The sequence below is a fragment of the Embiotoca jacksoni genome, unplaced genomic scaffold (genome assembly GCF_022577435.1).
Source record: "Embiotoca jacksoni isolate LCO1_2020_lvr unplaced genomic scaffold, fEmbJac1.0.p SCAF_36, whole genome shotgun sequence".
NCBI lineage: Eukaryota > Metazoa > Chordata > Actinopteri > Embiotocidae > Embiotoca > Embiotoca jacksoni.
In genome coordinates this window covers 887,012-899,427 of record NW_027185388.1, presented here as the reverse complement: position 1 = coordinate 899,427, position 12,416 = coordinate 887,012, and the positions used below count along the sequence as shown (strand labels likewise).

The following is a 12,416-nucleotide window of genomic DNA, read 5'->3' as shown; positions in this document are numbered from 1 at the left end:
ATAAAAGCGGATTTTTCAGAGCTCGCTCATCAGCAGAAATAAAATAAAATAATTTTTTTTTTTAAAAAGACTCCAAACTCAGATCCTCAACAATCCTCCATGTTACCACTGCCCCCTACCAACAGGAAATCATTGAAGTATTCCTATTAAATCTACTGCAACTGTACTGGTATTATAAATGCAACAAGGACATGCAGGTGCATCACAGTTAAATCATGACTGAATCTAAAATAATTAAAAGTGAGTCACTCTCAGGACACAAATAAATGCTCAGTAGCTACTGTGGCAGCCATGTGAAAGTCATTTTCCAAGTCTGATAGCAGGTGACTCAACTGTTTGATTTTGAGAGCGTGTTACAAAGGTTACGGTGCAAACTGCTGCAGCTGCTGAGCAGCAAAGGAAGCACTGTTGCAATGCCTGCTTGTCTTGCAGAACAATCTCCAAACCCCAAAACAAAGAACCAGAAAGCAGAAGTTGTTTTCATGCAAAAACATCAGCCACCCAGCAGAAAGTTGGTGAAGAGTTTCTCAGCCTTAAAAATGACAATGTGACAATTAGCTGTGTTGCCCTCCAAAGTTTCAGCCTTTTTTTGTTTTTAATATATATATATATAGTTTTGTTGTTTTTGTTGTTGAGCATGAAGCAGCACTGATCTCAGCAGAAGATCAAATATCAGCTGTCAGGCTTGTCATTTCCAAACACTGCAGAAAGTGAAGCACCAGCAGCCTGTTGTCTCTCCAACAGGAGGCTGGAAGAACCTCTTTGTAAACAAAAGCACTAGTTGGCAGCCTGGTTTAAAAGTGAAGTGAGCTGCTTCACTTCACCAACGAGTTCTCAACAAGTTTTCACACTGATGGACGAGCAAAGTGCAGCTTGCTCAAAAGAAGATTTGTGGACAGACATGGAGGGGAAATGAAAGAGAAGTGTGTGTTTATGTGAGAAGAGGAGGAGGGGGGGGGGGGTTCAGGGAAGTCTCGGCCCCGCTGTTAGGAGCTCGTCCTTACCGCTATGAGCGTGTTATTCCTCTGCTCCGTGGAGGAGGCTGAGTCCGGGTCCGGCTGCTTGCTCTGCGGCTGCTTGCTGCTGCCGCTGCCGCCGGCCGACTTCTTGGCCCTTTGCTCCAGACTCCGCTGGTACAGGCTGACCGTCTCCCTCCGCTCTATCTCCAGCTGCTCGGCGTGGGCTTGCTGGTACCTGCTCTCGCAGTTGACGTGGTGTCTCCGGCAGCCCTCTATCCGCTGCCTGAGCCGCTCCACCACCGTGCTGTGCTTAGGTATGCCCACCGCCCCGGCGGGCACCACGCTCCCGGCGGGCGGGTTCATGCTGTTGTTGATGCAGATACTGCCGTTGGGTCCGGCAGCGGGGGAGGCGAAGTCCCCCATCACTGGGCCGAGTGGCTGCTATTTTGGAAGAACTTTTCTCCCAGTCAAGCTCACCGCCACCACCTCCGCCACCTCCTCCTCCTCCTCCTCCTCCTCCGGCCACCTCCACCTCCACCACCAAGTGTCCTCTCTCCCGTGTGTCCTTTCCCTCCCTCCCCCCCCCCCCCTTCCACCGGTGAAAGGTCCCAAGCAAGCCGGGGGGCTGCGGGCGGAAGGTACGGCCGACAACAGCCGCGGGAAGCGCGCAGCAACCGGGAAGGTTTAAAGAGCTGCGAGCCCGGCAGTCATACGGCTGGAGGAGAGGGGGGGGAGAGAGAGAGAGAGAGAGGGAGGAGGGGAAGGAAGAGAGGGGGGGGTCACGACTGACCGTTTCTCCTTCCCTCCTCGGTACCAAACAAACCGCCCCCGAAAACACCAAACAACAGCCAGCCGGAGCGAGACCCAAACAAGCCCCGAACTGACTCCAGGAATAAAGCCGCTGCCACGCTGCTGCTAACAACAACTCCTCTGGAAAAAACAACAATACGGCGACGGCGCGGACGTTAACGGGCTCCCGGCGGTCATACACACACGAACCGTCCCGCGGAGGAGCAGCAGCAGCAGCGGCGGCAGCAGCGGCGGCGGCGGCGGCGGCAGCAACAGTCCACTCTCCGTTTCACGGTGCTGTCCTCTGAGAAAAAGTTTTGCTGCCTAAACCGAACGGGCTCCGGAGTTTCCCAGTGAACTCGCATCTCATATGGTTTTGGTTTGAAAGAAATCCCGGTGAAGGTGTTTTGCTGAGTTTGGGGGGGGAAGAAAAAAAAAAAGAAGAAGCGCACAAGCGCCCTCGGTAGTCCGGTCGTGAGGCGACTCGAGTGGCCCAGACGGCGCAAAACGCGGATATGGGAAGCGGTGGCGGAAGTCTGTAGTCACTGGCTGCCGCCTGCCACCATCACAATAATCAGGTCCGCTTCTCCACCATGCCAGCGGAGTGATATCAGGACAGGAGTTGAGTAAAAACCAGCTAGAGGCTGTGAAGGAGCCCGCTGACGGTCGCCGGGAAAAACCGGAGTGGAATCCGGAGCGTATCCCGGAGGAGGACCGGTGCTGCCTCCCGACCTCCGACCTGTCCTGCGCTGTCTTCAAATCTTTTCACTACGGTGGCCCGGAGAGCTCGGAGCACTTGTAGCTTCAGGAGACACAACGAAATATAGGACAAAACAGAAAGAAAATTAGAAAAAAAACAAAACAAACAAACCACAGCGGTTAAAAATAAACTACAAATACAGAAATAAACTGGGAGTTAAAGACAAAAGTTACACTTTGAATAATAGAAAACACAAGCAAATAGAGAAATGCTGCAAAGTACAAATTATAATTGATCCTGGTGGGGTGGAGGGGAAGAGAGAGGGGGGGGGGGCACCTAAAAGTGATTGACACAACTGGGACGCACTTGTTGCTGAAATGAAATCGGATTTGCAACGAAGCACGAGGTCTTTCCTCGTCCGTGTGTTTGTGTTTTCTCCGGTTGCATCAGTGCTGAGCTCTCAGGCCCGCCACAGGTTACACCCATTGTACCAAAACAGTTTGCCAATAGGGGATAAAAAGGGGGTAAAAGGCAGGTTATTGGCCGTTAGTTATCATGTTGTTGTTGGTTTGTTTTTGTTTTTGTTTTTGTTTTGTTTTTTTATCTCAAAGGGATCTGACACCGGAGCCTTTTTAACACGACATAGGTCAAAAACCTTTTAATCTGAAACCAGGGATTTTAATTGGGAAAACTCCTGATGGGACATTCAAGGAACCCCAACTTTTTTTAAAATTTTTTTTTAGTTGCTCCCATAAAGATTCTCCCCGTCCGTATCAGAAAATAGTTCCAGGGCTGACAAAAGAAAGGAAACTGAACATTTTATTTATTTTAACACGTTTTGGGTTTTTTTGTATCTTCGCCAATTAGCGTCTGTGTTAAACATTCGTTAAACACGGTACTCGACATTTACATCACGCGTTATACTGAAAACTTGGGGCTTCGTTCCAAATGATGTACTTTCCCTTAGTACGCTCACAAATAGTACTCTGACATGTTAGTACACGTGACTTGTGCAGTACTTTAATTTCCAACAGGCTAGTGTTGTCTCAAACTGCCGTTCTGCAACTGCTGGAAATAACCCACGTTATTTGAACGCATCACCTGCCAACACGTCTGCTGGCTTGAATTATTTCAAGCAGAATTTATTTATTTATTTATTTTTTTTTAGTGCCCTCTGTTTAATGAACACAATAAACACACACAGCAGTACGGGTGGTAGTCGCAGCTTCGGCGGTCCCGCCCTTTTCCGCTGCGTAGCCGAGACGACGACCGTTGAGTGTGAAAACTGTCCAGAGTTTCACACAAAAAAATAAATAAATATTGGACTATTTTTGAGTACATCGTTCAACACTGTTTCAGTGTGGACATTTCGATGCACTCAAAAATAGTGAGTGTGAAATACACCGATGTTCCCGGCTGGAAGTCTTGGGTTTGTCACATCCAGACACCCCCCCCCCACACCCCTCTCACCCCTGTTTTGTTTTGTTTTTTAAAGCTTGTCACGTGACCTTTTTTCAACCCGCCTGGTCACAGTGCGTAAGACACAAGTCGCATCTCTCTGACGCCAACAGCTGTGACGGCAGCGTTTGGCGCCCCCGGGGGATGAGAACGGGCTGAACGATAACCGCCGGTAAGAAGAACTGAACCGTTAATGCTTTAAAACTCCTGCCGCAGAGAAGGTGTAAGAAAGAAATAAAATAAATAAAATGATATAACCGGTTTAAAAGATTATACTTCTTGTTGTTGTGCGATTCCACATCTCCCTATAAATTTCCAGTTTGGAATAATAGTTTCGCATGATCAACACGTGGCCGGTGACTTGAAGGAACGCTGTGATTTTTACAGGCAGCAAAGAGCGGCGATAAACATACGTGACCCTCTTCTCATCGGTAAACCACGGAAGCATCAAGAGGAACAATCACACGCGAAACAAAACAAACACCGACGTGAATCTCATCCTCGCAAACGCCTGTGGTTTTTGTTTCTACCTCGTGTCGTTGCCGAAAGGCCGGTTCTCTTTATTTTTATCCGCCGTGTCATGTGGGAGTTCGGAGCTCCGTCCCCGACTGTTCGGGCCATATGTGCTCCCTCGTCTCCGTCTAACCAACGCACACACACACACACACACACACACACACACACACACAAACGCGGTACTCGCACACACACAGCCGTTCACCGCCGCTTCACCAACGGAGGCAGACGCACAATCGCACTATCTGCACGGCAATTAAACGTGGACGGCGTGCGTCCACCGCTTCCACCCCGCCGGGCGCTCATCGTTTCTGTTTCCTGTTTCCGTTTTAAAAGGTTATGTGATTCTTGCACACGCGCCAGTGATCGAGATCACTTCCCCTTTTTTTTTTTTTTTTTTTTTTTACAGTATTTTCTGAAGGCCAGGAATGATTTGTGTCAAGATTATCCCGCGAGGAACCGCCCACGCTGATCCCCGTCGCATGTGTGCAGTCTCAACGAGGCAGCGCGGGGAACCGGCGTGGTCTTCGGTGGGGGAGTGGGGCGTTTTGCTGAGGGGGAAGACGGGGAAGTGAATTAGTGCTGCCTTCGACAAAATCAATCCCAACTGTAACGTCCACCGGCTGTGGATGTGTTACGACTCAGCTCGCATAGGGAAAAGAGAAGCAACATAAAAACCAGGAGGGAATTGGCGGCCAAGAGTTATTTATCCTAAAAAAAATTTTTTTTAAAAAAGGTGCTCAAAGTTTGTACCAAATTGAGGTGGACTTAAAAACGAGGGCAAAAACGGGTGCTGCTAGGGAAAAAAAAATATCATAAGAGAAGGAGGCTCTAAAAAGAATATAGCTTTAACTGACCTACCTGAAAATAACAACAACATTAAAATAAAACCTAACTGTTGACTCTAAAATCCGACTTAAACAAAAAGTAGAAGGAGCCGGACCTGGATAGGGAATCTTTGTCACTATGGTTACAACTATAAGCACATAATTTAGAAACGGGAACAATCGCAGCTTATGGTGAACACCAGCACTGAATGCCTACTAACATCTCATGACCCCTTTTAGGGGTCCGGACCCTCAGGTTGGGAACCAATAGAAAAATCACTAAACCGACCGTTTTCCCCCTAAAAATTGTGCTTCTTAAAATTTCAAATAAATAAATATCTGATTCATAGATCTCCTTTACTGATTAGTATCTGAGCTCTATCTACCTGGTACAGTAATCTGTGATCAGCACAATCACGAAAAGGTGAAATCGGGGACCTCTCGTCCTTGTTGATCGTGACATGACAACAGCACGGAAAAGAATAACAGTGGCAGAGGCAAATTCTTACTACACCGTTTCTGAGTGTTTCATCATCCCCCATCTGCCAGACTTGAAGCCACGAGGATTTTCTAGGAACATCTCGGCTTTCGCTTTGCTTTGTAGACAGAGGAAAGGCTTTTGGTTCACTCCTTGTTGTTCTGGGTTGAGCAAGAAGATGTCTTCAATGGCCCTGGGGCGAAATATTGGCTCAAATAACTCTGAGCCGGTGCTCCTTTTTTTTTTTTTTTTTTTTTTTATGAGCTTATAGTGCTGAGAGAACACCTTTCAGATTTCAGTCAGTGTACGTGGAAATGAAATTCTACAGTCGATTGTTCCACCTTGGGCCAATAATTGTTAGGTTTGGTCTAAAACAAACACGCCGTGCCATGAAAAGCAAGAAAAAAATAGACGGACGCTTCCTCAAGACGGACATTTTAGCCCCTTTACACAGCAGGTTTGATGCGGGAATGAAAAGCGCTGTAGTTGTGATGCCGGCCGCTGTCTGTGATTTATATAGCTCTGTAATCAGAGGTGTGATCTGTCACCATTGACTGTTTATAAAAGTTGACGCTGCTTCTGGCTCGGCAAAATGAGGCCGATTTGGAAGTGCCATAAAACTGCAATAACACAGAGGGGCCACCAGGGGCGCGGGCCCCATAGACTCCCATTCAACTTCTCTAATGAAATAAGTCAATGATTTTTTTTTCCACACAAGGAAATTTAGTTTTCTAGCGGTCCATTTAAAAATAAGCCTCATTAATTATGAGAAGGTTTTTTTTGGAGGGGGAGAGGGGGCGTGTCTGTTTGATTGACAGGCCTGTGGTGCAGTCAGGTTTCCACTACAGGTGGGTGGAATGTAATTTCAGACACAACAAAGACTGACGGATTATGTTTGACATAAAATCTAAAGATAATGTAAGAGCAAGAGACTGTAGCCAGTGGTGCTTTGAGCTAAATGCTAACATCAGGAAAACCCTCAGAGGGTCATATTTATTATTTCAGCTGTTAATATCTTAGCGTACAAAGATTCGCTAACTAGCCTTAAACAGTTGATGGGAATGTCAGTAGGTTTAGACCTTCGGTCATAAAACCAAGGTTTTAGCACCATCGGTTCAGGGATTACCAAAAGCTATTGTACGTCAATCTACATTATTATTATACATGTACATATTATACATTATTACATATTCATCTACATGAATGTCTGTCGCAGGTTTACCGGCAAACAGTCCGGTAGTTGTTGGTACTTTGTTTGGACTTTATTCACTTTCCCTTCAGTGCAGTTCAAAACCAAATCAAAACATGGCGTGAAAGTACGCGACCTTGGTCGGGTTTATCGCCGTAACTTCCTCTTTTACTCCTCTGACTACTACTTTGTGTCACATCAACCAGTGAGTCCTACAAGCAACTTGATAAAGAGACTCAGCTGTGTGTGTGTGTGTGTGTGTGTGTGTGTCCAGATGTGTGTGTGTGTGTGTGTGTGTGTGTGTGTGTGTGTGTCCAGATGTGTGTGTGTGTGTAGCTGTAACTGGTGCTCTGCTGCTGCTGCCCAGTCTGGACGGCTTAGTGCTTCAGGAATGAATGGAATGTTGTTTTACACACACACACACACACACACACACACACACACACACACACACACACACACACACACACACACACACACACACACACACACACACACACGTTTGTTTTAAAGTGAGATGGTCTTACTTTCCATCCATTTTGGTTGTCAGCGCCGACATTGTGAGAGTGGGTGGTTGTGGATGTTTGCAGGATTTTTGGAGCGGGGGAGCGTCCAGCTGCATTTTGACTCTGAAACAGCCATTGTTAAGTTAAAATATGGGTTTCTCACCATAAAAAAAAAACAAAAAGGAAAAGCTCCAAGCCCGAGATCGCCGTGGTGCATTCGGATCGTTTATGCCTCGGTGGATCCTGTACGCCGTGCAGAGGTATAATAAAGCTGCAGATGGTGTTTAACACTTACAGTTGAGTTGTTTTTGTTTGAAGTGATTATTAAGACATGTTAATAGATGTTTTTCTCTGCTTTGTGCTCAAAAACACAAAAGATCATTTGTTTTTCACTCCTGAACAACAAGTCGGAGACGTATTTCTTTTTTTTTCCCTTTTCTTTTTTCTCACTGTCACGCCGGTTTGTCTGCTCACGACTTCCAGTGTGGGAGGTAAAGAATGAGTTTATACAAAAGACACACACACACACACACACACACACACACACACACACACACACACACACACACACAGGATTGAGAACTGAGAGCTGGAAGGGGAGTATTGGGTGTTGTGAAAATCAACCCGGCAAACAACAATATCAACTGGAAACTTTTTGTTACATCATAAACCGATGAAAGAGATTCAGACCGAACAGCCACAGAAAAAAACAAAACAAAAGAAATGCGTTTAACCTAATTTGAACATTTCCTCCCACATTCACACCACAGATCTCCTCCTATTTTTCCATGTGGCCTTTATCCCCGTCTTCCTCCGAGCTCGGCACATGAACTTCTGCAGCGTTTTTTTTTGACATTCAGGCCGGCGCTGTTTCACCCGTCGATGACCCCCCTCCCCTCCCTCCACCCCAGTGATACCCAAGGGGGTGAACGGGGTTCTCCTACCCTTTAGGTTCTTCCGGAGACTCCCATCCCCAAGGAGGCAGAGAGGGAGAGAGAGAGAGAGAGAGACAGCCCCTTTCCTCTCTCTCTCTTAGCAGAGAGGTTGCCGGGTTGTTGCACTAGACCGTCTGCCTCTAAATATTTAATGTACGCGGCGCTGCCTCCGAGAGGGAGATAAAGAGAGAATCAGGGTGGTTGATATATTGATGAGCCACGGGGAGGGCGGAGGATTGGATGGATGGAAGGAAGGAGGGGTGAGGAAGTGAGGAATAAAAGGACGAGGGGAGGACGGACGAATGGGAGAGACAACCTTTCTTTAAGGGCACACAGATGCTTGTTTCCAGTCCAGGCCCAGAGGTTTTTTCATTTTGTTTTCTAATACAGGTGCGCTTTAAAACATTTGTCAGCTTAACTAGGTTTCCGGATATCTTTCTAACCAAGAAGGATGAGAGTAGAAAAAGTGAGAAGCGGCACCGTTATTACAAACTATCCTTTTGGGCAACGTGATTGTTTGAACCAAATATAATACCAAAAATCTAAAATGTAATTTACGACACACAACAGACGCACATATGTGGAAGAGCCGCCCCCTCACGCCTTAAAATAATCTGATTGGGTCCCGACGGTTCAAGTTGTCAATTACAAACTCACTTAACTGTGTTCAGACATTTATAATGTGAAATAGCTCACATTTCTGTGTAGATGGAGTATTAAAATGAGGCTTCAGAGAGCTTTTAGGCTGCTTGTATATTTTGTGTTGCGTCCTGTATGTGTCATTTGCATACAGAGGGGGGAAGTGAGATCCGTTTACAAGTGGTCACGCGAGACCATAAAACTGTGTTTAAAAAGTGGACGTAGCTTCTGGGTCTGAAGAATGAGGCCAATGCAGAAGTGCCATGAAGTGCAATACCACTGAAAGACACTAGAGGTCGGCTTCGAAAAGGCTCTCGCTCCATAGACTCCCATTCAACTTCTTCTCATGAAATATAAAGTCAATACATTTTTTTCCACAACCTCTTAAGGTGTTGCTAGCTAAAGTTTTCTTCTTTTTTTTTTTTTTATTAGTTTTCTAGCGCTCCATCTGAAATGAATCCCGTCATTAATTCGAAAATAGAACCTATTTTAAAACTTCGGTCTTTAAAGACCAACTAGACCTTTAAGATCGCCGAATCACATCGACGTCACACGAAGGTCAAGTTACTTCTTTATCAGCATTTTCTGGTGCCAACGTGGTCTGGAACTGATATGTTTGCTCTTAAATCATACGTGAATGATTCAGCAAACATCACCACTACTCTGTATGGCGTTTATCATTCTCTGTTTGCACTGAAGTGAGCATTTAAATATGCATGAAGCCAGTCTACAGTAGGTGATAGTTTGTGTGGAATAAATTTGCTTAATATCTCTCACTTTACCCTCAACTATGGCAGCTGTCAAAACTGAAGATGAGTAGACTATTAAGATTATGGGAGGCTAGCACGTTTTAGAGTAAGTTTGATGTCTCCCTTCACGTCGCACCAAGACTCATGGGAAATGGAGAAAAATATTTTTAAAGAGAACAAAAATAATTCAGACAGAAGTCGATCAGGATTCAATTCAGCTGTCAAACTTTTACAAACTGAGCTCAAAGTATCCTGATTAAAAATATCAGAGTGTAATACAAATTACATAAGCATATGAGGACGCATATACTGTCCATGCAGTGTTTCTACGGCCTTTCTACGTGCCGCAATAACTGCTGCTTTTTCCAACAGGAATGCTATTGTTACCCGCACATTACACACACATCACCACAGTGTTTACTCGCCGAGCACGGTGCCGCGACAGTCTGAAAAACCTCTGGCCCGGAGACAGGCAGCGGCGACCACACTCGCCATGAAGGCTGCAGAGGAGAATCGTATTGTTATCTGCAGAATCAGCAGTCTCAGAGGAGTACGAGAAGCAAAACGGAAAGGATTTGTGAAAACACACCGACTGCCAACTGAAGAAAGTAGCTGATTGTAGAAATACGGGAGCAAAGTGTTGTTTTTTTTACTGCTGCTGTTGGTTATTTAAAAAAAAAAAAAAAAAGAGACAGATGTAATTTTCAGGGGGCGGAAGAAGAGAGAAGAGGCGTGATTGTTGAAAAAAAAAAGTGAAAATTAAGAAAGGTAAGGACACAGAGAGAGAGCGTGGGTGTGGACAGTTAATGACAATAACAAGGCAGAGGAAAATAATCTACCCTGCAAACAACACAAACAAACACTTGCACCGCACGCACCCACATGTGGGTGTCATGATCACAAAGGATGCTGGGTAATTATGCTAATGAAGGTATAATGAGATGCACATGCCCTCTCTCATTAAGAGACGACATCTTCCTTCCTTTCAAAATATGTTAATTTCTTAAGTACTGTACACACGCAACCGAGATATACAAGGACACACACACACACACACACAATTATGACTGACACACAGCCTCTGTTAGTAGCTGGCTACGCCTGAACCCTGTATACACACACACACACACACACACACACACACACACACACACACACAAGCCTTACAACCACAAACAGAGTCATGTTTTCACCACTTCTGGGGACGTGACATTGACTTACATTAATTTCCTGCACACTTAGCCTCACCTTAACCTTAACCTTTACCTAACCTAACCTTAGCCTAACCTAAACCTGACCTTACTCTAATCTTAAACTGAATTATTCACTTTCTAATTTAATGTCCCCATAAGTCAACAAACAGGTCCCCACAATGCGTGTGTGTTCACTTCAGGGGACGTAACATTGACTTACATTCATTTCATGCAAGCTTAGCCTATCCCAAACCCTAACTTTAGCTCAACCATAAACCTTAAAATTCCTCACTCTGTAATTAATGGTGAACTGTTTAGGGACGTGCTTTTTGTCCCCAACAGGAAGGCAAGGAAGACGAGTCCTCAATGTTTTAAGCGATGTCCCCACGAATCAGTATTTCGAGCACACACACACACACACACACACACATATAAAACACGAGGCACTATTTGCATAAGAGACTGATGTACTGATGAACCCGTGGAAGCGATGAGGATTACATGGCTGACATGAACAATGCTGTGACATTGGATTTCATTAAAAATCAAATAAATATACACACTCATGTCTCAAATCTAAACAAAAAGCTCACATACGCAGATGAGCCAAAACACTGTGATGAGTCAGAGATGAGGCGTTGATTATCTCATAGCGATGGCGCATTTTCAAGTCAATGTGTTGGATGCAAGCGGGAACCACCGGGGCGGGAAAATGAAGCCAAAAGCTGCAGTTCCCACGAATGGCCACTTGGGACTCCACTCCAAAAGCAGATTAGTCCCATAGACCCCAACGTTAAAATGTCAAACTACAGGGCAGAAAAAAAACATGTTTACAGTCTGGTACAAACGGTTTTGGTCCCTAGAGCTAATTCCATGACTGTACATGGGCTGAATTTTAAATCTTATTAACTATTAAAGGGGGTTGGGCTAGTTTGAGTGACAGTTCCATCACAGTTGGCAACCAGGCCTCATTCGGTCCGCCTCAGCTCCAAAAACCTTCTGCTTCAAAACGACTCTTTAGGAAACATATTAAGTGACGTCACAGAGGCTTCGTCCATTTATATACATGTATATATATACAGTCTATATGTGGGATGCAGGAGGAACGTGGAGATGTAAAGAGCTGAGTGACTTGCGGGGTGTTGAGTACCTACCGAAAATCAGAGGAGGGACGAACCATGAAAAGGTCCCTTCCAAGGACCTGAAGGATCTGCTGCTAACATCTCGATACCACAGGACACCTTCAGAGGTCCTGCAGACTCCATGGTTTGCTGGATCGAGGCAGCTCTGGCGAACACACAATAAAAACAAAAGCATTATTATTCCGAGGCCTCAAAACAGCTCTACTTTGAGACACACACGGACACACAACAATGTGACAGCCTGATTTCTAAATTTAGATTATAATATGTGTTTTTGACTTCATGACGCCATCGAGACATGTCCACACGGGTCAGCTGGAGAAGCATCACCACGAA

At 45.4% G+C, this 12,416-nt stretch overlaps 1 protein-coding gene across 1 annotated transcript in view; it reads right to left on the bottom strand.

The window, feature by feature from the left end:
- Positions 1-2,411, bottom strand: part of maml3 (mastermind-like transcriptional coactivator 3) — a 103,833-nt gene extending 101,422 nt beyond the window's left edge. Inside the window, exon 1 of the mRNA XM_069165800.1 lies at positions 1,005-2,411. Coding sequence (XP_069021901.1) covers positions 1,005-1,382 — 378 coding nt within the window. The 5' untranslated portion in view covers positions 1,383-2,411. The remainder of the gene's footprint in view (positions 1-1,004) is intronic.
- Between the last annotated feature and the right edge of the window lie 10,005 nt (positions 2,412-12,416).